This window comes from Oncorhynchus mykiss, chromosome 7 (genome assembly GCF_057628025.1).
Source record: "Oncorhynchus mykiss isolate SJ-2025 chromosome 7, ASM5762802v1, whole genome shotgun sequence".
In the NCBI taxonomy this organism is placed as follows: Eukaryota; Metazoa; Chordata; class Actinopteri; order Salmoniformes; family Salmonidae; genus Oncorhynchus; species Oncorhynchus mykiss.
Genome location: NC_143028.1, coordinates 60446761 through 60472305, shown reverse-complemented (window position 1 = coordinate 60472305; position 25545 = coordinate 60446761). Strand labels below are relative to the sequence as shown.

The following is a 25545-nucleotide window of genomic DNA, read 5'->3' as shown; positions in this document are numbered from 1 at the left end:
ACTACATGTTGCTATTGGGTGACGCTTTTGGTCTGCCCTCAGGCTGGGATGCAATTTCTGATGTGTTTGGAAAGGTTTGGTTTCTTTAACCCTCTGAAGACTTGGGGTTTTTAAGCACTTTCAGGCTTGCTGTGCCATTAGTATCCTTGAGTATCTCTAGTAGTGCAACTGGGTTGACATGAACATGATGAATCCACATTTCACGTAGCCTGGTTATTGAGGAAATGCTGCTAATGTAATATTCTAAATGTTGAAATGTATAGACTGAGGTGTAACAGAAGTAGGGTTAATAGTACTTAGTTTTGACTCAACTTTAAGTCAGGCTCTCTTTCTATGACAGTAAATCCTAAATTGTTCAGTGAATGATCAAGTTAGTGTGCAAAATAATGTATCAAGCGCTGTGAAATATTACTCTGGTAGCCTTTTATAGCCGTGCTTTGGAGACACAGACAATGATAACCGGTGTAAGTGCTGCCAGAGTGCCTGAATCTAGTCTTGGACAGTTACACTTCAACATTGAACGAGTTCCTCAAATTATTGGAAAGAGTAGATTTCTTGAATGTAGCTATGGCCTCAGGTTTAGGCACCAGCCCAAATGTTGGAATGGAACTGGGCCCCTTTAAAGAGAGGCTTGAATGCATGTTTGCTTTGATGTATCTCTAGGCCCTTCAAAGTACTATTTTCACCCTGTGTAAGTTATCAGGGATTGTAATTGTTTTCTTTTATCTACATTTTATATGCTTTTAGCCTACATTTATTTGCTTAAGTTCTCTGCTCTCTGAAGTCTCAGAAATTCCAGACCTATGTGGGGGGCATCCTGTCTGATTGGGGAGTCTACTCTCTGCCTTTTATTGGAAAGTCAGCCTTTTTACTTTAATTATTTGATCCCCTTAGTTCCCTTCAGATAAATTATCCCCCCACCCATGTATGTGTGATAGTTTTTTTACATTCCCTCTCACCTGTTTTATTACCCCATGTACCGTCGTCGTGTTTTCTGGGATGGCTATATGGTACCTGATTGCTGATACATTTTAATTAAATGTGATGGATGCTAATAAATACATTTTATTTCGGACACTGTCATTGATTTTGTCTCGATTACACAAGACACACACATTAAATGCTCAGAGCTTACACTAAGCAAATGGGTATGGATGGACCTTTTTAGTTTAATTTTATCATTTGCGTCATCTATTTTTCCTTTGATCTTGACAAGCTCCGTCACCATTCATCTGCGTTCCGTGCTGGCTCCGCACCGGTAGAGCACCGCCGGTGTGGACAGGGCCATAAAACGAACGCACCCAGAGTCTGCAACCGACATGAGTGACACAGATGGTGGCCAATCATGTCTGTGGAACAGAGTAGTCGTAATAGTTTTTGTGATTGGCTGTTTGTGCTGTATATTATTTTTTCGCTTCCTGTTTCGTTCTCTTTCTTTCACGCGTCCTTACTGCGAGGTAAGGGGTTTTCACCGGTTTGAGTCTTCATGTACTATTATTATACGTTAAAATATGTTTTGCTATATTGGGTGAAAAATAATTTGTTAATTACAATAAACTACAGTAATATGGAAACATAATTATGAGTTATTCTTAGAATATAAACTATCTTGTCTGTGCGGCCTCCTTGGCACTTTGATTACCGCCATGTGCCACCATTATTTCTGTTACATTTCAGCTGACGTTAGCTTGTTACTAATATACCGGTCCATCATAAAGCCACGTACATATACAAGTCGTAACTAGCAATAGAGATAAGGTATACTCTTGATATAATGTCAGCTAACGTTAGATGCTAAAGAATCATTTTTTTGCCGTGGAACAGCAAACGTTATTCCTTGGAAGCTAGTGAGTGAATGACTGCCAGGTAGATGGCTTTAGTTACTATGTTACTAGTTACTGATGGGTGTCCTTGATTTTGAACCTGCTGCATGTCTAAAATCATGTTTTATTTTCCTTAGATAATATACCGTCTTTAAACCAGCTGTAAAAGCGATCCTTCGAAGCACTGCAAAGATGCCGAGGGAAGACAGGACCACGTGGAAGTCCAACTATTTTATGAAAATCATCGTAGGTTGACATAACACTTGACTTAGAACAATGGTGCTTGGAAGTATAGACCCCCATCTTATGATTGGCCATTGACAAAGCAGGTTAAGTTACAGTGCAGCTTGTGCAGTACTGCTCTTGTTTCCCCTGCAAACATCAACTAGTTTCCTACCATCCCTGTCTGTCTGCATTCCACAGCTGACAGGGATGCTTGGTCTCAGACACGTGCACAGTAGTGAACTGGATAAATATTTTGCTTATACAATGGTAGAGGGTTTACATTTTCTCAAACTGAATTTAGAACAGCTTGTTTGACTAACTTGCTATTCTTTGCAGCAACTGCTGGATGACTACCCCAAATGCTTCATTGTGGGTGCAGACAATGTGGGCTCGAAGCAGATGCAGGCCATTCGTCTCTCTCTGCGTGGGAAGGCTGTGGTGCTCATGGGTAAAAACACCATGATGCGCAAAGCCATACGTGGCCACCTGGAGAACAACCCTGCCCTGGAGAAGTACGTTTTAAACTAACACATTTTGGCCTGAATGGCTAGGTGAAACTTTTTTAGATCTACCCTTTAAAAAAAATCTATTTAACTAGCCACTGATTGGCTATTTGCAAAGCAGAGTATGTTAAAGTGCAGCTTGTTCTGCTCTGTCGTTCCCACTGCACAACTTGTTTCCTGCTATTCCGCTCCGTCTGCTTCCCACGGCTTACAGGGACACTTGGTATCAGACACTTTTTCTCAGTCTTGCTATTTGTGTCATTTGCGGTTTTATGTGTAATGTTGACATTGTTGCTGTCTTCACAGGTTGCTGCCCCACATCAAAGGAAATGTGGGCTTTGTCTTCACCAAGGAGGACCTGGCTGAGATCCGGGACATGCTGCTGGCCAACAAGGTTAATGTTCTTTCTGACCAGGCACTGATTTAGAACCGCAGGTCTTCGGGTTAAATTGTCAACTTGGGGGGGGTGGGTTTATCCAAAATGCCACCCTATTTGCTTTTATAGAGTGCTACTTTTGACCAGGGCACTATATAGGGTATAGGATGCCATTTGGAACACATACAATATTATTAAATAGTAATAAATGGTATAGCCCTTGATGTAGAATCCCGTTTCAGGAGTCTGCTTAAAATATTAAATAACGATGCAGGATAAGTTACAGTGCAGCTTGTTCAGTTCTGCTCTGTCGTTCCCCCTGCACACATTAACCTGTCTCCTACTATCCCTGTCTGTCTTCATCCCAAGGCTGACAGGGACGCTTGGTCTCAAACATAATTTCCTGTTGAATTTGCTCAGTCTCATGGGATGTATCCATGGACTCCACTCTTTTGTTTGAATCGGAGCCATAGCTAGATTGCCCCCTAACCTCCAAACCTCTGTCCCTCAGGTACCAGCTGCTGCACGTGCTGGCGCTATTGCCCCCTGTGATGTGACTGTGCCAGCCCAGAACACTGGGCTTGGTCCTGAGAAGACCTCCTTCTTCCAGGCCCTGGGCATCACCACCAAGATCTCCAGGGGAACCATTGAAATCCTGGTAAGTGAGGCGACTGCAGTCTTAAGTCCTCGGGCAGTAGCTCAGCCAGTCTATGCTTAGTGGGCTCTACTTTAGACTAGTGGGATAGTGGAATTACATTGTCATCCTCTAAATAAGAGGTGTTCTTCAGTGATGATGACGAGTCAGAACAGGACACAGGCTCACTGCGGTCACTGGGTCAGGGTCATGTTCTGTGTCTGGGTTCAGCTCCCCAGGGCAGTGTGTCTTTTCAGTTGAAGACATTGAGGTATTTGTCTGAAGGGTTTCCTGATTTGATCAAGTATGTTGCTGGCTGGATAGGTAACTTTGAGCATGTTGCTAGGCTTTGTTGTGTTCCATGTGTCTAATACACAAGTACTGAGTTGTGTAGGGTTGGTATTGTAATGTTTTCTTCTATACAAAACAATGGGGCGTTTCGGAAAATGAAATAAACTGTAGACGAAGTGTCTCATCCCTTCATTTCTCCCTACAGAGCGATGTGATGCTCATCAAGCCTGGAGACAAGGTGGGAGCCAGTGAGGCCACGCTGCTCAACATGTTGAACATCTCGCCCTTTTCCTTCGGTCTGCTCATCCAGCAGGTGTATGATAACGGTAGTGTCTATAGCCCTGAGGTGCTCGACATTACTGAGGATGCTTTGCACGCAAGGTTCCTGGAGGTGAGGAAGCGCGTGCACACTGCCTTGTAAAGATACTTTGTGTCCATGACCCAAAATCTATTTATTATTATTGATGCCTTGAATAGTAAATGAAACTGACTAAAATGTAGTACTGTGTCCCATTACGTCTTAATTAGTTTCCCCTTCCTCCTTAGTCTTGTCTCAATATTTTATGTTCTGAAAACAAGTGAAAATGATCCATTGAAAAGGACCGACACTCTAGCTGTCAAGTTCAGGAACGTATTCTCTTAGTGTTTGAGGAAGCAGGATAAGTTACAGTGCAACTTGTTCAGTGCAACTTGTCGTTCCCCCTGCACACATCAACTAGTTTCCTACTATCCCTGTCTGTCTGCATCCCACAGCTGACAGGGACGCTTGGTTTCAGACACAAATTTAGCAAATATGTATTGAAACAGTCAGACTTGAGTGAAGTGCTGAAAGTCGCGGTCATGCCTGTCCTGGCCACAACTTGTCCTCTTTCAGGGTGTGAGGAACATCGCCAGTGTGTGTCTGGAGATCGGATACCCGACTCTGGCCTCCATCCCCCACACCATCATCAACGGCTACAAGAGAGTCCTGGCTGTTGCTGTGGAGACTGACTACTCCTTCCCCCTGGCAGACAAGGTATGGCATCCCACCCACATTTTGACCATATGATATTGAAATGGATGACTGATCAAATGCTGGCCCAGTCCACAAACAAACCCTAGCCCTCAGGATGTTGCTGTAAGTCTGAAATAATTTATAAGTAATATGGTTGTGGTTCCACCTTGCCCTCTAGGTTAGGAATGTTCACCACATCACTTATGCCTGTCAAATCCTTGATTGTAACATCTACATAGGGATAGGGGGCCACAGTTCTTCTTGATTAGGCCACAATTGAGTGTCCCAGCTGCAGGATAAGTTACAGTGCAGCTTGTTCAGTACTGCTCTGTCGTTCCCCCTGCACACATTAACCTGTCTCCTACTATCCCTGTCTGTCTGCATCCCACGGCAGGCAGGGACGCTTGGTCTCAGACACCAGGTCATCCATTGGCACGTTATCTCCATAGATTTCTACATTTGAGTTAACATTGCTTCTCTACCCCCTCTTTTCCCAGGTGAAGGCTTACCTGGCTGACCCCACTGCCTTCGCGGTTGCTGCTCCTGTGGCTGTGGCCGAGACTGCCGCTGCCCCAGCCGCCGCTAAGGAGGAGGCCAAGGAGGAGTCTGAGGAGGGCTCGGACGACGACATGGGCTTTGGCCTATTCGACTAGAAGGCAGCCAACACTACTCTTATGGTTGCTGACCCAATTCAAGAAGATCATTGAATGTAATAAAAAAAAAAATCCAGAAAATCAAACCACTTTTTGTGTTAATTTTTTAGCCAAGTGGCTGAGTGTAAAGTCATGTTTGGGCCACAACCTAATTGGTATGGAACACGTGAATGAGGTTCTAGTCAGGTCAGACTGTTCAATATGCGGTAAAGGAAAAACATCAAACCCTACCTGTTCAGAGTATTCTGACCCGAAAGAAAGGCAGGGAGGTTTGTAACCTGTGACAAAGCAAAGATCGAGTTTTCAAAATTCCTGAAAATATGTAAGCTACCCAAGAATATAGATGTCGATGAGTAAAGAAATTAAACAAATGCCATTGGGTAGACTTGCAATTGCAAGGATTATGCAGAGGATTAATGAAGTTCAGAAACTAGACCAGTTAACCTCAGTCCTACATGTGTGTATCATGCTTTTATTTGAACTGCTAGCCCCTTGGTTTCTCCCTCAGCCAGTGATATATCTAGGGTTGCTTGAAAGGGTAAGAGATGTTGAGGAAGGAGTAGATTCAGTTGTAAGTGAACACAATATACTTTCTTTATATTCGCAGATGGACCGAAGGACCCTAAAACAAGGTCAGGTGTAGCTTTTAGTGTTCCTCAGTTTAAGGTGGCAGTGACAGCAATGGATAATTTCTCTGTTTACTTAATGGAGTTGTTGGCCATATTAGTGTGTGGAGGAGGTGAGGCCAGACCGAGTAGTAGTTGGCTTGGTCTCCTGTGCTGTATTGATGAGTTTGAATTAATTTGTCTCAGCAGACCAGATGTATTGTGCAGTGCATGTATAGGGTGAAACGGATGGTGGTATTTGATGTTCCTCTGGGTGCCAGCTTACGTGGGAGTAGAGTGGAAGGAGGTTATCCCCAAGCAGGCTCTTAAACATCCTAATGTTGAGATGGAATTGTCAATCAGTAAAGCAGAAGCCAAGGGGTTAATAAGAACAGTGAACATATCAAACTGGGAGGTGTGATCATTATCAGAAGATGGAGACAGTGGAACATGTTCTATTTCAGTTTCAGAAATATGGGAGGGAAATAGAGCAATTATTATATTTGAGTAATGGGGTCAACGAGCCAGGATTAAGTTAACTGCTTCAGAAATCTTCAAGGGATGGAGCATTTCATTTCCTTAGGGAGAACCGAAAGGTTGCGAGTTTTCAAAGGTAAAAATCTGTCCTTCTGCCCCTGAACAAGGCAGTTAACCCACTGTTCCTAGGCCGTCATTGAAAATAAGAATTTGTTTCCTAACTGACTTGCCTAGTTAAATAAAGGAAAAATAAATGATAATATTGGGTAGGATTTAGACCTTCACTGTCTCTGTTCCACACTTCAGTCCATTTGGTGGTGATAATGCACCGTAAAGTTGGTAGCCAACCACCATATAAACGCCACAGAAGGAAAAAGACGAGTGGCAGCGTACTCATTGAAGCGTTCAGTCTGTGCGGAAGTACTACCCGAAGAAGCTAGCTGAAAGGAAAACGTCCACTATGGCTGAGGTAAATTACATTGATCGTTTTAACTGTATTTGGGCATTGACAACTAAGCCGTGTCTAACTAATTGAATATACATTTCACAATTTGGTGGCTGCCTGTACTGTGGTGCTTGGTTTACTAGCCAAACAAGATGTTGTCAACAAATATGGCTAACGTTAGCTAGCCCAATGTCCAGACTTAGCCTTCTGTGTAGCTAGCTAGATAGCTTTTAAGGTTAATTTAACTAGGCTAATGATGGACACATGATCCCATGATATTTATTCAATTCATGCTTTCAGGCGCACAACTTGCAGGACCTACAACATCAAGCAGCCGTCGCCTCCAAAGTGTATGTCCAGAGGGACTACAACTCGGGTACAATCTGCAGGTTCCAGACCAAGTTCCCCTCTGAGCTGGAGTCTAGGGTATGAGACCATACACACTTTTTACGTTCTTTAAATTTTTTTTTTTTTTATTTTTTTTTTTTTAAGAATATATATATGTTTATTTTAAATTGCAACACTAACAATATTAGTACAATATTAGTACAATAATCAATACAGGGGCATTCCTGTGACTACAGGAACCCCCCCCCCCAAAAAAAATATTTAGATTTCAGGACATCATTAATATGTGACAAGGCAATGAGACATTAACAGACATTTAGACATGACTTCTAATAATGTTTAAGTTTCACAACTTTGAGGGATTTATAAAACTGTAACAGTTCAATGAGATTTTTTTTTTTTTTTTACAAAATAAGGGATGTTTCATACCATTTACATTTGTGACTGTTATTTGGCCACAATAATAATAATATAAAACAAATAGTTATGATCGGAATTGCAAGGATAAGCATAATGCAAAAAATATTTTAAAACGAGGTTCTTTAACTTTTGACCATAGCATGAGGTTACTTCCATAGCAATATATTGAATTATAATCACCAAAAATTACCTAATTAACTCCCAATTGTATCCACTTATTGTTGGATTTTTTAAATCCATAAGATTCAAGTTATTATTTTGAAAACTTGGAAAAGAGGGAACAACCTCATCAATATAAGTGTTCTTAATAAGTCCAAGTAAATTAAGTGGAATTGCTTTGCAAACCTTCATATATTCTCTCTGAGTAATATTAACCTGAAATTTACCAACAAACTCAAACTGCAAAAACTTCCCAGTTGTTGTCTACCAAATCACATTCAACATGAATACCCTTGTCAAACCAAAGGCATTTGAAAATTGATTTCCTATTCATTTTAATAACACTTATTGCAAATCAATGTTTTATGGGGGGAAAATGTTCCTGAAAAATTGAATTTGCTGGTGAAACTTCACAATCACATTTCATTAGGAATTCAAGTCTACCAAGTTTAATAAACAGATTGTTAGGGATATGATACCACAGAGGTAGGATTAGACAGACAATTTCAACCATTTAATTCTAAAAGCACCCACTAATAACAATCAATAGCTTGTAAACCTCCACGATCATAGTCTTTCACTAATTGTAGAAGAAAGTAAAAGGGACTGACTTGTGTTGTTTACCTTTATGTAAATATTTCTAGATAAAACATCAGTCTTGGACAAAAGAATACGACCCAAATTTAAGATCACATTGCAGCCACTGACTTAATGAAACTCATGGCATTAATCCTGTTATCGATGTTTAAAGATTCTTTATCTGATAAATATTTAGGAATTGTTTTCACTAAAAATGTAACTTCCTTTTTAACCGGTATGGAGGCAATGTTGACGGAGTCACAGCAACAAATGTGATCTCATACCAATTCATTAAGGTTGAGAGTCAACCCAGAGGCCATAGAACGTTTCTTGATTCTGTCAATAGCCAAGGGAATAGCCACTCTATCCTTTAGGAAAAGAGCAGTGTCATCTGCAAATTGACTGATATTTATATCTTTACCAAAAATAACCCTTTTTAAATTCTCAGATTTGTTAAGAAAAACAGCTAGTAAATCTGTGGCTAAAATAAATAAGATGGGATATTGAGCAACCCTGTCTAATTCTACTGGCAATAGAGAAACAAGGGGATGTGCCATTACTCATACCCACCGAACTGCTAATATCACCTTTATCACTTTACAGAGATTCTCCCCAAACCCAAAAGTAGAGAGTTCTAAATAAAAAAAAGTTGTGTTCTAAAGTGTCAAAAGCTTTAAAAAAAAATACATCTAAAAACAATATAAAGCCATCATCAAATCTAAAACCAATCGTATATGGTTATGGATACTCCTTCCTTTAATGAAGGCTGATTTGAGTTTCACTGATTTTTATATCATCAAGGCCTTTTTTCAGTTTTTTTGGCATAGACATGGGCTAGTAACTTCCATCAGGTTGTTGGCAACTGACTAAGTCTCCAATTGTCCAGGTAAAGAGTCCTTCTTTGGTTTGGGTATAAGAACTATTAGTCCCTGTCTCGAAGGAGATAAGATAGCGTTAGCAATACCCACTTTGTAGACAAAGCAATAACTCTCTAATATCAGGCCAAAAATGTAGCTGGGAGTCAGGCTATCCGGTCCAGGAGATTTACCTATAGGCATTTGTTTAATGGCTTGGTCCAACTCCAGTAATATCTATATCAGAATTACATAATTTCTTAAACCTTTCTATAGGCTAAATAGAGTTATTAACTGAATCAAAAAAAGAATCCAAGTCGCCTTCTGAAAGATGTGATTGATATGGTGAACTGTAGAAAGAGTATTTTTCTTATTAATCACTTCAAGATCATCAGATATATTGTCACTTACATAAATAGATGTAATACTATGCCTAGTCTGCCTACTGTTCTCCAAATGAAAGAAATAAGATGGTTTTTTTTCACCTTTTTCAATCCATTTGGCCTTTGAACGGATGAAGGCACCCTGTGCCTTGTCGTTGTATATGTCGTTCACATGGGCATTTAGCAAGCTATGCTTTTCATCTTGATTTAAATCAAGTTTATTGCTCAACCTGTTAATAACAACAATAATATCCATCTGCTTGTATAATCTTTTCTAAGCTAGCATTTTACCAGTAGTGATGGCATGACATCAAATTCTGAATTTAATCATTTCCCATTTGTTAGTAGAAGAGAGAGCATAATAGAGGCAGGTCTCTCTGATAAGAGTTTTAGTCTATAAACAAAATGACTTTTCTTTAAATGAAAAGGGTTACATTTCCAGTATGCTTTAGTAAATATCTTGTCATTATCAAAAGGAAAGAATAATGGAACAATGGTGTGTCAGAGGAGCTGAGGAAATACAAGATTCATAAGATTGGAAGATAGCAACCAACAATCAATTCTAGATTTTAATTGTCTGTCGCTAGTTGTAGAGTTGAACCAAGAAAATTGTTTTTAAGTTTGATTCTGTGAACGCCAAATATCAGAAAGGAGCATCAAGAGCAACATTATAATCATCTCCAAAAATGTTATCTGTAAAATATTTGTTTTTCAACTCAATTAAGACTTTACTAATAGCTGTTAAACAATTGTTTGGCAGTATATAATAACCATAAATACTTATATGTATGGCCCTATGCAATATCTCATATATGCGGTGTTCAGATAAACGATTGCATAAATAAACTTACCAGTTGAAACGGTATATGGTTTCATTAGCCTACTACTGTATAAGCAGGCCAACTCGTAAAGCAAGATCAGTCAGTCACTTAGCTCCACCTTGTGGCCGTCAATGACAGTAAGGCGCCCTCCCCCCGCGTCTGGCCTCATCCACTTGTGGCCACAGCTTCGAAAAGGCATTCCTGTTGCGCTTGCTCAAATCTTCTGCAAAGCTAATGCCCATCTCCTTGCAGATCGGCGTAAGTTTGGCAGCTCTCCACACCTCGACTCCCACGTTCCTCAACGCAAACATAATGATGACCTGTCTGTGTCTTCTCCTTTCTCTTATCTCCGAGACGGTGTACCCTGAACATCGCGGTAGATGTTGTATCGGGGATATGGAACAAACCTTCCCAATAATGTCAATCACAATTCCTCTGATATTCTCACCATCAGTTTCAGGTAGCCCATTCAGTCTCAGCCCTCATCGGCACTTGTATCGAACCTGTTCAGCACTGGCTGTGGGCAGCTCCTCGTTTTCTTTTGTCAGGGCATCAACTTTATTTTTCAACAGTTTTGCATCATCTGGTAATATTAATGCCCGCTGCATTAAACTCTGTAGTTTTGGAAACGTTTGCAATTGGGAGGGTATTTTTATGAAACCTCTCAAAGCCATTAAGCCGATCTTGTTCGTCAAATTTCTTGTTTAAACCCTGGATTGCCTCGAAGATGTTATCATTGGTGATAGGCCGGGATGGTTGAGCCTGCCCGGGGTCACTTTCTCGTAGTCTCTTCAGGTTGGAGGGTTTCGAAGGGGTTATTTGGACACCTGTACCGAAGACTAATTCCTCCGACCTCTGTACCGTTACTTCTGGGGTAGTTTCAAAATATTCCATATAGTTGATAGGATCTACCTCGTTTACGACAGCTCCCTCTACATTTTGCTAGCTTCCATCTCCGCTAATGTTACAATACTAGCTAGCTAGGGTTGGCTGAACTTGCTTGACGTATAATAAAGTGGAAAAGTGATTCAGTAAACCATCAAACTAATAAAAAATGCAAAAAAGACAGCAACAATGTTTTAACTGTAATCCTCGTCAAACTCAAATTAGGGCTTGAATTCAATTTTAAAGTTCAGGAGCTCAGTTTAAAGCGACCACTCACTCCGCCATCTTGTCCCCGGCCGTCGACCACACACACAGCTACTAAGCAGACCGCTGCTCAAATAGAATTGTCATACATTCCTTCAGTTTGTGTAGTCAGTGTACTTTTCCATTATTGCTCAGTGACTTTGGTCGTGCAGAGCTCTTACTGAGGGGTCGATGGGCATACTTTTTTTCAGGTTGACAGGCAACAGTTTGAGGAGACGATGCATACGCTCAACAACCTCTATGCTGAGGCTGAGAAAATTGGTGGCAAGTCTTACCTGGAGGGCTGCTTGGCCTGCATGACCGCCTACACGATCTTCCTCTGTATGGAGACCCATTATGAGAAAGTAGGTCCCTCAGTCTTCTCCATAGAAGTATGCAGGCCAAGGGTTAGTCCCTGTGGGCCAGGGTCTAAAGTAGTGCACAAACTATATTGGGAATGTGTTGTCATTTGGGACTGAACCTATGTTTTATGACGTGGCCATATTGGGTGTATTTTTTTTATTAATTTTTTAGGCCAAGCCATGAATTGGTGAAAGGGCTTACTTTCTTTGTCTCTAGGTATTGAAGAAGATCGCTAGGTTCATCAAGGAGCAGAATGAGAAGATCTACGCTCCTCTGGGACTGCTGCTTACAGACCCAATAGAGAGAGGTCTCAGGGTTGTATCCTTTACTGTCCCAGAGGCTCACACTATCAAAGGTTGCTTCCCAAATGCCACCATAATCCCTTTATATTTTCCTTGGGCTCTGGTTAAAAGTAGTGCACTGTAAAAGGAGTAGGATGCCATTTGGGATGCATAGCTAGACCTTTCTTGTGTAACTTGTCTTGCATTTCTTGCTGGATCCCAGCTTCCTTAACTAACCCCTCCCCAGGTTGAAATCACCATCTTTGAGGATCGAAGCATTGGCTCCGGAAGATAAACCACACCAAAGGTGAGTGTTTTCTCTGACATTCACCTCATTTAAATAAGATGTTCTCTCATCCTGTTAACTCTAACAGGGGATACCAATGGAAATAAGTTTCATAGCAACCTCACAAGAGCTTAGTGTCTAAATAACTAGAAAGAATAGAATAATATTGACATGGAGATACTGTCAAATGATATGTCTGGACTTACATTCCCTATGGTTAATGAGCAGCAATGTTATTTAACAATTCCACTGCTCCCTGCCTCCAGCTGTCAGGACTACCTTCACACTATTGTTAATTTGAAGTGTTTTTGTTTTTGCTCTTATGCAGGATGGCCTATTTCACCTGGTGCTTCTCAATTGTCTCACCACACCATCAATGATTCCTTATGGATGTAGATATAATTGTTTTTATTTATTTCACATACGAGATGGGAAATGTGCGCTAGTAGCCTATATTCCAGAGAGACCAACACTCCCTGTTTTTTCATGTTTATTGAGATGATTAATTTTAACGTGAAAAGTCTTATTCTAGTTAAGCAATACCACACCTTTAGTATGAAGGGTGCCATTTTGTTTTATATTGCCATTTTTTAACCCTTACTCGTAATTAAAGGTGCACTGTGTAATAGGTCAATGCAAATAGCCCTTAAAGGTATATTTCACCCACAGTTTTTAACCTGTGTTTTAAAATATCCTCTCTGCTTCACCAAAATGTACATAATTAGTCAAATGGTTCCTTACCTTGACAGTCTATGGGCCAGGAGAAACTGTAATCCGCCACAATTCAGATGTTTACTTTAGCAAATACAATGAGAGGGAATGGGGCAGTGCTAGCATGTTCCAAACTCATGGATTCTCGTTCCTGGAGTTTACAAACGATAACGATGTACAGTAACATAGCACATTTTCTGAGTTATGGTTTGCTACTTCAGGTACTTCTAAGTTGTACTTCTCAAAAACCAACTATAAGCTTTTGCTAAAATGTTGCTGCTCCTTTTGTATGTATACTGAACAAAAATATAAATACAACTATTTCAACAAAATGACTGAGTTACAATTCATATAATGAAATCAGTCAATTGAAATAAAATAATTAGGCCCTAATCTATGGTTTTCACATGACTGGGCAGGGGCGCATCCATGGGTGGGCCTGAGAGGGCATAGGCCCACCAAGCCCAGCCAATCAGAATGAGTTTTTCTCCACAAAATGGCTTTATAACAGACAGAAATATTTCTCAGTTTCATCAGCTGTCCGGGTGGCTGGTCTCAGACGATCCCGTAGGTGAAGAAGCCGGATGTGGAGGGCCTCGGCTGGCGTGGTTACATGTTGTGAGGCCGGTTGGACGTACTGCCAAATTATTCAAACAATGTTGGAGGCGGCTTATGGTAGAGGAATGAACATTAACTTATTTGGCAACAGCTCTGGTGTAAATTCCTGCAGTCAGCATGCCAATTGAGACATTGGTGGCATTATTTTGACAATATTTTGGTGGCCTTTTATTGACCCCAGCACAAGATGCACCTGTGTAATGATCATGCTGTTTAATCAGTGTCTTGATATGTCACAAGTGTCAGGTGGCTGGATTAACTTGGCAAAGGAGAAATGCTCACTAACAGGGATGTAAACAAATGTGTGCACAAAATTAGAAATGTTTTTGTGTATGGATCTTTTATTTCAGCTCATGAAACATGGAACCAACACTTTACATGTTGCGTTTATAATTTTGTTCAGTATAATTGTCAGAAGATAACATATTGATTTGGTGTGTGTACTTTTGATCACCTTGTAGGCTATTTGATGTGAACTTGTTTCGTATGCAGCGTTGTGTGGGTTTGTATTATGGTTTCTGTTCTATAGTGACAGTTCACCAGTGTTTAAGCACACAGGTTGCCTGTTATTGCCAATAAGAATCAGGTTTTCACATTAGCTAGTTTGAATTTATTTAGCTTGACTAAATGTGAATTGACAGGAATTGTGACTCCAACCCTGACTGTGGTTCAACATAATTATGGAGTTTCTAGACTACCCCCTATCCTTGATATTGTCCAATATGTGTAAATAATTATTGACCGCAAATCCACCACAGAAACCTTGAGCATGCGTTGAATCCCAAGACAGGAATTAAAAGCCAATCTATTGTTTGTTCTTGTTATTATATGTAGTGTAATGTGTATCTACAAATAAACTATTTTCTTGAATAAGCTGTGAAGCCATACTCAATTAAATATAGCTCACATTACATAATTGTATTTTTTTTTACTAGATAACCAGTGACCACAGCTAGACAAACTGCAAATGAGTGAATAACATTTTTTATTTAGTCAACAATATCCTACGATCAATGGAGCGAGTCATCGTTAGTTAGCAATAATGAAATAGTTTATGAATGCATTCTGCGCCTATTCGCAAGGGGGCACAATTACACTGAGATGGAACCTGCAATAATTATTTGGAAGGGGCTGGCTGCGTTTTCTTCAAGCGTTTGGAATAATTTCTCAACTTTTTTTCTTGGTAATTTATTACTTGGGCATCTTTTTAACTGCCAAACTAAAAGTTAGAACAAAATGTCAGATTTTATAACTGCATAAGTGAAACGGCTTGATTGAATAGCTTCTGTTCAGCATTTGCTAGCTAGCTATAGCAAAGTTAGCTAGCTAAACTTAGCAACGGAACACTATGGGCCAGGGATCTCCAACCCTGTTCTTGGAGCACTGTCCTGTAGTGTTTCGCTCCAACCTTAATCTAGCGCACGTGATTCTAATAATTAGCTGGTTTATGAAATGAATCAGGTCAGTAACAACTGGAAAACCTACAGGAGGGTAGCGCTCCATGGTAGTTAGAGCGTTGGACTAGTAACCGAAAGGTTACTGACAAGGTACGAATCTGTCGTTCTGGCCCTGAACAGGCAGTTAACCCACTGTTCGTAGGCCCTCATTGAAAATAAGAATTTGTTATTAACTGACTTGCCTAGTTAAATAAAGGTTTAACAAATGAACCGGTATGTAGAACCCTGGTATGGGCAGTGCAGTGGATATAATTTTGGACAAAGCTACCGTCCCCTGTAAATGTGGGCTTTAGCTGATAGCGAATTTAACGTAAGTCTGGAAATGTTGTCTTAAAGTGCTTGATAGATGTAGGATTGGGTTTTTGTAACCACACTGAGGTGTATATATATGAACTGTTGTCGCACTGAGTCAACTGCCTCACCACCGTTGATCATGAAAGACTTATTTTGCAGCTACAAAGTGCCAACATCGCCACCCTGGCGTTTCCTTGTTTTGATGGCTGTTATCTTCCCAAGCAAGAAAATGAATTTGTTCACACAGTCCTGCACGAACTGGATGCTTACCTACAGAGAGAGAAACAGAAAAGGTAAGCTGCCATTTCCTGCATTCTGTCACAAACATAAGTTGAGGGCTTGTCCATTTTTTTTTGTGGGACACATTCCCTGTCAACGCCATTTCACGTAAATGTGTATTAATTGCATTTAGCTAGGTGTCACAGATCATAATGTACCTACAGGTGATCAAAGTCTATCTGAGTTGATGTCACCAAAGTCACATATTGGATGTCACCCTAAATAAGCTTTGGCTTGAGTGTTGTCCCCTCCCTCCCCAGTGCCCTACTCTTCCCCCCTCTATCAAGCAGACTTCGCTACCTGATTCACAAAACCACTGAGAACCACCGTAACCTCGCCACCTTCTCCGTGGGGGAGGGCTGGAGCCGCAGAGTAGTTGTCTGCTACTCGCACCTCAGGTAGAGCACACACAACAAGGTCTTAAATTGAGTTCTCTTGTTAAATAAGTCTTCTGACCTCGATGGGACTTCCTGGATAAACAGCTGGTAAATTCATATGCCATATTATCAGGTCACACTACATTAAATTGATCCAAGTCTGGCTGACAAAGTAGTTCTAAAGTAACTACATGGTATAGGGGCATCTTAATGTGAATTATTGCCCATTTATTTCACAGCGTTACATGGTGACTTTAGTTTAGTATGTTATCTGTGCCAGGCTGGATCTGGGGGATGAAAGCAACACAGACAGTTTCTACAATGAGGCTCCTAGGAGAGGTATGGGGATGCAGAGCAGCAGAATGGACCTCCAGCCCAGACCCCTGGCCCAGCGGAGCGGAGGTAATGCCAAACGCCCTGACAAGGCCATCTACGTCCCAAGGGTGGCTAGGGACAGGCAACGGGACAGTGGCAGTAATCTCCACGGACCACCAGCAGGGGTGGACCTCGACCTGCCCCTGCCCACTCTCAGCTTCACCTCCTCGGGATGCACCTCCACCTCAGAGTCCTGCTCCTGCTGTTCCTCAGACACCACGGAGGGAACGCTGTCAGAAACGCAGGCCAACACCAACCAGGACAGTGTGCCTTCTAATACCACTAGCGCTGGGCAGGAGGATGACTTAATTCGCTTCTCAGCAGAGGAGCCCTGCCCCCACCCCCCCGCCTGGGGCCAGACTGTGTCCTACTTCATGGCCCTGACCCTGGAGCACCAGACTAGGGAAGCCCAGGAGGAGGAGGAACATGTAGCGGAGGAGCATGTAGCGGAGGAGGTGCTGACGGAGGAGTCGTCTGTGGGCAGTAGCAACGTGACCTCCCACCAACACCATGCCTCTCATACAACACCAGCCAAGGATGCTGCTAGCGATGCTGTTGATTTTAGCCAAGAGGTATAGTGTGGTGAAGTTCAGACTAATTCCATGACAATGGACTGGCGGGGTTGATCTATGGGGATTATATCATTTCTGTTCATTTCTTCAAAACACTTCAGTTATGAGATTTAACATTTTTGGTTTTGTAAATCCGTTTGAAAATGGTACAAAAATTACTGTGACATTATGGATTGTCCTCAAGTTAAATAGACTATATAGTTGTAGGTGTAGGCTAGCCTTTAGGTTCTATAGTGTGAATCAGGCATCTGTTTTAAAGGGAATGGGGTGTTACACTGGGGTGGGGGGTGTCCACAGATAATGTATAAGCTATATTTCACATTTTGTATATGTAAAAGGATTAATGAGAAACACTTATTTGGGATAGGTTGCTATATCTCAATAACTGGCTGAATTTCTCGTCAGATCAAGGCCCACTTGACAGAGACTGACGTGGCCATCGAACACGCCCACAACGACTACTCTTGTTTCGAGAACGTGTGGATCAACCAGGACGAATTTGGCCACGTCATCGAGATCTACGACTTCCCGGCCATGTTCAAAACAGGCGACCTGCTGGATGCCTTTGCAGACTACAGGTAAAAGCCTCAAGAGTATGGTGATGTTTCCCCGAGACGCTGATCTTGGATCAGTTTAAAAAAAAATCAAACTGATGGTTAGGATTGGGGAGGGGAAGCTGATCGTAGATCTGTACCTAGGGGAAACTTTGCCCCACAGCACAGGTGAAAGCCTCTCATTAAAGCCCACAGCACACTCATAAGGGCTGTCTAACTCTCCCAGTCTTGTCTCTGTCTTCCAGCGACGAAGGCATGAAGATTAAGTGGGTGGACAACACTCACGCCCTGGGCGTGTTCTCCAGTCAATCTGCAGGTATGGTTTTTGAGTATATCTATTTTTCATATTTTGAGGGATATTTAAGTCCAAGATGAGTCACGAGTTTCTTTTGGCACATTAGAAATTGGAGTTGGTTGTGTGACCTACTGGCCTTAGGTGAGGAGAAGTTGGTGTTCTTTCTTATGACATCAGAGATGAGTCTGATTCAACCCTGTGTTTGTGTTTAGCTCTCCATGCACTTTCCATTCGGCACCCTCTCCTGAAGACGTGCACTCTGTCTGACGGGAGCAAGAAGGCCAAAGGGAAAGCCATAAGACGTGCTGGTATTGTCCTTGTTAACTCCATACAGTAGCACTAAGAAAAACATATTTAAATTAAGTGGTATCTTCTATTTGGGTAAATAATGTTTTCATTGTAAGTAACTATAACTTGGTGGTACCATACTATTAGCATGTTATCTCTTTATTCCATACTATAATATAAAATGATTCTGTATTTCCCAGAGTTTATCCAGCCGGTGAAGGAGAGGCCACGGACAGACTCAGCGGTGGCCCGCAGAATGGTATCCAGAGCCCTGGGAGTGCAGAGAGGTGGAACGCCCTCACAACGTTTCTGACCGCTACAGCAGGTGTGATGGCCTTTTAACATATTCTCAAGAGATACAGTAAACCACAGTATTGGGATGACTAAACTACCGGGCCTCACTCTGCAATGTCTTTAGTTCACGTTGGTGCTTGTGATCACTGCATAGTGCAGAGTCTCAGTTTAAGAAATCAATACAAGGACGTCATGGTTTGCTTGTTTCATTATTGTTTATTACAGAAAACATGCAAGCACAAAATGCTTTTCCACATTCAACCATATTCAACCGTACAGGATAATCACCCATCTAGTAAAGAGTACCCTTGTCAAATGAAGGGCTATGTAGTTGCTGTATCACAAACAGGACAAAATGATGCAAAGATTAATGTTCACATGTCATTCATGACGTTATACAAATGAGAAAACAAACCGATTTTAGAGTCCCCAGACAGTAATAATTTAATAAAATGTACTAAACTGAGCGAAATATGCTAAGACTAAAATGTATATTTATCTTAGGATCTTAAGATGAAAGGTTTTAAATATCGTTAGAGACAAACAAATCCAGTTTTGATCATCAAAAACAAAGTGGCAGCTGTATGGTTGTAATAATATTGCCTTATCCTTAGTGAATACTGTACAGGAAGACATGGGTTCTTCCTATTAATATTTACAATGGCTTGCTACCACATTGTCACAGACTGGCATGAAACTGCACTAAATTGACAAATGATTCCTCATTTATTTCATCAGTAAAAAAAAAAATATATATATTCCCAATGGAGGCAAGACTTCTGCTACTTTCCCACCTACTTCATAGTTGCATAAATTCCGTCTCAACACTTTTTGCAAAAAATAAGTAAGAAACTGTCTCGAAGTGCAGCAGGTGTCAAAAGCATGTATTTTTCTCTCCTTATGGTGGACCAGAAAGGTTAGATGCATATGTATGTATGACTGATTTGATAACATGTACAGCGGAGTGCTGGTGCTAAGGAAATTAGTGAGATCAGTAAAGACAGATGCTTCTTCAAGCTGGATCTTTAAAACAGGTTTTTTTTGTCTGAAATGTCCTTACATCAAATGTTGGCATTGAGGTGAGAAAGGCTTTTACATTTTCATCCAGCACCAATAGGGAGGAAACACAGTACAGCGCTCCCTCTAGTGGTTGATAATGTCACAACAGTCTTGCTGGTCATTCTCATCAGTTTCGTGAAATAAAATGTTCCTCCCAGTCTTTCTATTGAGTCCATCCACACTACCTGTGTCCCAGCTGGTTATTCAAGAGGCCAGGGAAAGCAGATTCCTCTGACTCAGAACTCACTGAGCCACCTGAAGAGGAGAGACAAATGGGACACATGAAGAACTGCACTCATTCAATAGTGGCCACAGTTTGATAGCACCATATAATTACAGTTGAAAAAATATATATAATTCACTCACTGAAGTCTTCAAGCCTTCTCTCTGTTTGAACTGATTGTTTTCATGATCTTTTACAGGAATGTCAGGCTACAACTTGGCTACACGACTACAGATGTCCTTGCTACTTAAATAACTGGCAGACCATTGCTGTCCTATGACTTGTTCCTCTTCAAGTTCCCATTGTTTTTTGTTGATGCCAGTGTAGCACTCAAGTGTGTGATTAACACTATAGGGCCGCACCCAAACCATACTATGCAGGCGTGGATATTTTCTATCATGGTCCCAACAACTATGGTGGGTGGACGTGTAATAAGGCTGACCCAGTACAGCTCGGGTTGGCTCCTTTTGGTCCTGTAGTGTAAATCAGGCACCAGTTTCAAAGGGAATGGGGCATTGCGTTACTGTGCGGTTTGGGGTGTCGACAAGTCTTACTGTATTTTAACTTCGTAATTTGTTATAACCCAAACACTTAACAGATAATTTTAGCTCACCCTGGTTGTGTCCATACATAGATGGATAAAGTTGATACACGGGTTGTATAATTCCTATTATAAACTGGATGGTTTGAGCCCTGAATGCTGAATGGCTGAAAGCTGTGGTATATCAGACCGTATACCACGGGTATGACAAAACATTTACTTTTACTGCTCTAATTACGTTGGTAACCAGTTTATAATAGCAATAAGGCACCTCTGGAGCTTGTGGTATATGGCCAATATACCACGGCTAACGGCTGTATCCAGGCACTCCGCGTTGCCTCATGCTTATGAACAGTCCTCAGCTGTGGTATATTGGCCATATACCACACCCCCTCGAGGCTTATTGTTTAATTAATCCTAATTTATACATTGCATACTTGCGTAGCAAACGGAAAGAAAAAAATGTCCGCAGATGCAATTACAACTCGACAAAACTATTCAGGATCGCCATGTTGAGCAATTAATAAAATGGTTGATTTCTAATGCTAAAAACTCACTCATACATTTTCTGAAACATTCAAGCTGAATGATAAATGTTACTTGTTTATGTTTATAAGCATTTTTATAAGCAATTATTATATAGAGTTCTGTTATATGCCATTGTTTTTTATGGTATACAGTACCAGTCAAAAGTTTGGCCCCACCTACTCATTCAAGGGTTTTTCTTTATTTTTACTATTTTCTACATTGTATAATAATAATAGTGAAGACATCAACTGAAATAACACACATGTAGTAACCAAAAAAGTTAAGTCAAAATGTATTTTATATTTGAGGTTCTTCAAAGTAGCCACTCTTAGATGAAAGCTTTGCATACTCTCAACCAGCATCACCTGGAATGCTTTTCCAACAGTCTTGAAGGAGTTCCCACATATGCTGAGCACTTGTTGGCTGCTTTTCTTTCACTCTGCGGTCCAAACCATCTCAATTGGGTTGAGGTCGGGTGATTGTGGAGGCCAGGTCATCTGATGCAGCACTCCATCACTGTCCTTCTTGGTCAAATAGCCCTTACACAGCCTGGAGGTGTGTTGTGTCATTGTCTTGTTGAAAAACAAATGATAGTCCCACTAAGCGCAAACCATATGGGATGGTGTATCGCTGCAGAATGCTGTGGTAGCCATGCTGGTTAAGTGTGCCTTGAATTATAAATAAATCACTGACAGTGTCACCAGCAAAGCACCACCACACCACCTCCATGCATCATGTTGGGAACCACACATGTGAAGATTACCCATTCACCTACTCTGTCTCACAAAGACATGGCAGTTGGAACCAAAAATCGCAAATTTGAACTCATCAGAACAAAGGACAGATTTCCATCATGTTTCTTTGACCAAGCAGGTCTATTCTTACTGGTGTGGTTTCTTTGCAGCAATTCGACCATGAAGGCCTGATTCATGCAATCTCCTCTGAACTGTTGATGTGTCTGTTACCTGAACTCTGAAGCATTTATTTGGGCTGCAATCTGAGGTGCAGTTAACTCTAAAGAACTTATCCTCTGCAGCAGAGGTAACTTTGGGTCTTCCTTTCCTGTGGCGGTCCTCATGAGAGCCAGTTTAATCATAGCGCCTGATGGTTTTTGCCACTGCACTTGAAGTTCTTGAAATGTTTCAGATTGACTGACCTTCATGTCTTAAAGTAATGGACTGTCGTTTCTCTGGGCTTATTTGAGCTGTTCCTGCCATAATATGGGCTATCTTCTGTACACCACCCCTACCTTGTCACAACAGAAATGATTGGCTTAAATGCATCAAGGAAAGAAATTCCACAAATTAGCTTTTAACAAAGGCACACCTGTTAATTTAAATGCATTCCATGCATGCATTCCATCCATGCATGCACCTCATGAAGCTGCTTGGGATAATAATGCCAAGAGTGTGCAAAGCTGTCATCAAGGCAAAGGGTGGCTACTTCGAAGAATCTCAAATATAAAATATTTTGATTTGTTTAACACAGTTTTGGTTACTACATGATTCCATATGTGTAATTTCATATGTCTTCACTGTTATTCTACATTGTAGAAAATACTAAAAATAAAGAAAAACCCTGGAATGAGTAGGTGTGTCAACTATTGACTGTGTGTATATGTATATATAGATATTATAATTTTTTGACTATTGTAATGGCCAACATTATGATCCAGCAGAGGAAATTAGAAATCTGTCTCTCCAGTTTGTAAGACTAACCTTAAAGCACACGTGTGGGGACCATCCCTTGTGAATATATTAGTATTATCAGTAAATTGTCTCATTAAAATGTTTTAGAATTTTGCGAATGCCTTTTCACCAATTTATTTACTAAATGAATGTAAGCTGCTTTGGAATGTGGTCATTTGTTATCCATAGAAAAAAGGTCTTTGAACATAAAGTTCATTGTGTCCATCGCATTCAATACTGTTGTAGCCAGTAATCGCCACTTGTCATCGTCTCTCACCTATATGACAGTTGTACGTCCATATCCGGTGGCCATCGTATCGACACCTGCACTTCATAATGTTGTTGGTGTAGTCGGACTCTGCCACCTCATAGTTGGGGTTGATTACAACCTGGGGAGAGACAACATAAACTCAGCAAAAAAAGAAACGTCCTCTCACTGTCAGTGTTTCTTTTCAGCAAACTTAACGTGTAAATATTTGTATGAACATAAGATTCAACAACTGAGACATAAACTGAACAAGTTCCACAGACGTGACTAACAGAAATTGAATAATGTTTCCCTGAACAAAGGGGGTGGGGGGGGTTGCCTGTTTTTGCTGTGAGAGACCCCACTCATCCACCAAGGCACCTGCAAGTTCCTGGACAGTTCTGGGGGGGTGGCATGGCCCTAGCCCTCACCCTCCGATCCAACAGGTCCCAGACGTGCTCAATGGGATTGAGAGTCGGGCTCTTCGTTGGCCATGGCAGAACACTGATATTCCTGTCTTGCAGGAAATTACGCACAGAATGTGCAGTATGGCTGGTGGCATTGTCATGCTGAAGGGTCATGGAAGGGTACCACATGAGGGAGGAGGATGTCTTTCCTGTAACGCACAGCGTTGAGATTGCCTGCAATGACAACAAGCTCAGTCCAATGATGCTGTGACACAACGTCTCAGACCATGACGGACCCGCCACCTCCAAATCGATCCCGTTCCATAGTACAGGCCTCGGTGTAACGCTCATTCCTTCGACGATAAACGCGAATCCGACCATCACCCCTTGTGAGACCAAACCGTGACTCGTCAGTGAAGAGCACTTTTTTGCCAGTCCTGTCTGATCCAGCGACGGTGGGTTTGTGCCCATAGGCGATGTTGTTGCCGGTGATGTCTGGTGAGGACCTGCCTAACAACAGGCCTAGAAGCCCTCAGTCCAGCCTCTCTCAGCCTATTGCGGACAGTCTGAGCACTGATGGAGGGATTATGCATTCCTGGTGTAACTCGGGCAGTTGTTGTTGCCATCCTGTACCTGTCCCGCAGGTGTGATGTTCGGATGTACTGATCCTGTGCAGGTGTTGTTACACGTGGTCTGCCACTGCTAGTATGATCAGCTGTCTGTCCTGTCTCCCTGTAGCTCTGTCTTAGGCGTCTCACAGTACGGACATTGCAATTTATTACCCTGGCCACATCTGCAGTCCTCATGCATCCTTGCAGCATGCCTAAGGCACGTTCACGCAGATGAGCAGGGACCCTGGGCATCTTTATTTAGGTGTTTTTCAGAGTCTGTAGAAAGGCCTCTTTTAGTGTCTTGAGTTTTCATAGCTGTTTTTTATTTGATTTATTTCACCTTTATTTAACCAGGTAGGCTAGTTGAGAACAAGTTCTCATTTGCAACTGCGACCTGGCCAAGATAAAGCATAGCAGTGTGAACAGACAACACAGAGTTACACATGGAGTAAACAATAAACAAGTCAATAACATAGTAGAGAAAAAAATCATCTATATACATTGTGTGCAAAAGGCATGAGGTAGGCAATAAATAGGCCATAGCAGTGGATAATTACAATTTAGCAGATTAACACGAGTGATAAATGATCAGATGGTCATGTGCAGGTAGAGATACTGGTGTGCAAAAGAGCATAAAGGTAAATAAAATAAAAACAGTATGGGGATGAGGTAGGTAAATTGGGTGGACTATATACCGATGGACTATGTACAGCTGCAGCGATCGTTTAGCTGCTCAGATAGCAGATGTTTAAAGTTGGTGAGGGAGATAAAAGTCTCCAACTTCAGAGATTTTTGCAATTCGTTCCAGTTGCAGGCAGCAGAGAACTGGAAGGAAAGGCGGCCAAATTAGGTTTTGGCTTTAGGGATGATCAGTGAGATACACCTGCTGGAGCACGTGCTACGGGTGGGTGTTGCCATCGTGACCAGTGAACTGAGATAAGACGGAGCTTTACCTAGCATAGACTTGTAGATGACCTGGAGCCAGTGGGTCTGGCGACGAACATGTAGCGAGGGCCAGCCGACTAGAGCATACAGGTTGCAGTGGTGGGTGGTATAAGGTGCTTTAGTAACAAAACGGATGGCACTGTGATAAACTGCATCCAGTTTGCTGAGTAGAGTATTGGAAGCTATTTTGTAGATGACATCGCCAAAGTCGAGAATCGGTAGGGTAGTCAGTTTTACTAGGGTAAGTTTGGTGGCGTGAGTGAAGGAGGCTTTGTTGCAAAATAGAAAGCCGACTCTAGATTTGATTTTGGATTGGAGATGTTTGATATGAGTCTGAAAGGAGAGTTTACAGTCTAGCCAGACACCTAGGTACTTATAGATGTCCACATATTCTAGGTCGGAACCATCCATGGCGGTTATGCTAGTCGACCATCCAGGGTGGTGATGCTAGTCGGGCATGCGGGTGCAGGCAGCGAACGGTTGAAAAGCATGCATTTGGTTTTACTAGCGTTTAAGAGCAGGTGGAGGCCACGG

At 41.6% G+C, this 25545-nt stretch overlaps 4 protein-coding genes and 3 non-coding genes across 15 annotated transcripts in view; 6 read left to right on the top strand and 1 right to left on the bottom strand.

The window, feature by feature from the left end:
- The first annotated feature begins 1960 nt into the window (after positions 1-1960).
- LOC110528292 (large ribosomal subunit protein uL10) lies at positions 1961-5585 on the top strand. Its single transcript, XM_021610240.3, has 7 exons — positions 1961-2069; positions 2385-2560; positions 2858-2945; positions 3439-3585; positions 4058-4243; positions 4727-4867; positions 5344-5585. The coding sequence occupies exons 1-7, from the start codon at positions 2016-2018 to the stop codon at positions 5497-5499; spliced, it is 948 nt and encodes a 315-aa protein (XP_021465915.3). The 5' UTR covers positions 1961-2015; the 3' UTR covers positions 5500-5585.
- Positions 3196-3324, top strand: LOC118965412 (small nucleolar RNA SNORA63). The gene has a single exon (XR_005052738.2). It is a non-coding gene; the product is annotated as a small nucleolar RNA SNORA63 (small nucleolar RNA).
- Positions 3710-3847, top strand: LOC118965411 (small nucleolar RNA SNORD15). Its single transcript, XR_005052737.2, has one exon. It is a non-coding gene; the product is annotated as a small nucleolar RNA SNORD15 (small nucleolar RNA).
- LOC118965413 (small nucleolar RNA SNORA63) lies at positions 5136-5264 on the top strand. The gene has a single exon (XR_005052739.2). It is a non-coding gene; the product is annotated as a small nucleolar RNA SNORA63 (small nucleolar RNA).
- An 820-nt stretch (positions 5586-6405) lies between the features above and the next one.
- golga7 (golgin A7) lies at positions 6406-14847 on the top strand. Of its 4 annotated transcripts, none has more exons than XM_021610242.3 (6): positions 6406-7050; positions 7327-7452; positions 11931-12083; positions 12298-12399; positions 12610-12669; positions 12977-14847. In XM_021610242.3, exons 1-5 carry the CDS (start codon positions 7042-7044, stop codon positions 12655-12657), a joined length of 438 nt encoding a protein of 145 aa, XP_021465917.2. In that variant the 5' UTR covers positions 6406-7041; the 3' UTR covers positions 12658-12669; positions 12977-14847. The 4 variants fall into 4 exon arrangements, with proteins under 4 accessions (XP_021465917.2, XP_021465916.2, XP_090097713.1 ...); XM_021610241.3 differs by having other exon boundaries at positions 6524-7050; positions 13888-14847; XM_090241587.1 differs by having other exon boundaries at positions 6938-7050; positions 7342-7452; positions 13888-14847.
- A 205-nt stretch (positions 14848-15052) lies between these two features.
- The window catches only part of r3hcc1 (R3H domain and coiled-coil containing 1), a 38276-nt gene continuing 27783 nt past the window's right edge, over positions 15053-25545 (top strand). For 3 of the 6 annotated variants that reach the window (XR_005052645.2, XR_016497371.1, XM_090241585.1), the window contains exons 1-8: positions 15053-15160; positions 15888-16021; positions 16268-16405; positions 16665-17331; positions 17737-17909; positions 18131-18201; positions 18393-18488; positions 18669-18793. Coding sequence is in view for 3 of the 6 variants with exons in the window: in XM_090241585.1 (XP_090097711.1) it covers positions 16726-17331; positions 17737-17909; positions 18131-18201; positions 18393-18488; positions 18669-18781 (1059 nt within the window). In the remaining 3 variants the exon portion in view is untranslated. Of the gene's footprint in view, positions 15525-15887; positions 16022-16267; positions 16406-16664; positions 17332-17736; positions 17910-18130; positions 18202-18392; positions 18489-18668; positions 18794-20243; positions 22917-25545 lie in introns of those variants that run through there. The other 3 variants (XM_090241582.1, XM_090241584.1, XR_016497372.1) reach the window with 3 other exon arrangements.
- LOC110528290 (lysyl oxidase homolog 2A) overlaps positions 18959-25545 on the bottom strand; it is a 64343-nt gene continuing 57756 nt past the window's right edge. The window contains exons 13-14 of the mRNA XM_021610237.3: positions 23079-23190; positions 18959-20076 (exon numbers count right to left, since the gene is read on the bottom strand). Of these exons, the coding sequence (XP_021465912.2) occupies positions 20003-20076; positions 23079-23190 (186 nt within the window). The 3' untranslated portion in view covers positions 18959-20002. The remainder of the gene's footprint in view (positions 20077-23078; positions 23191-25545) is intronic.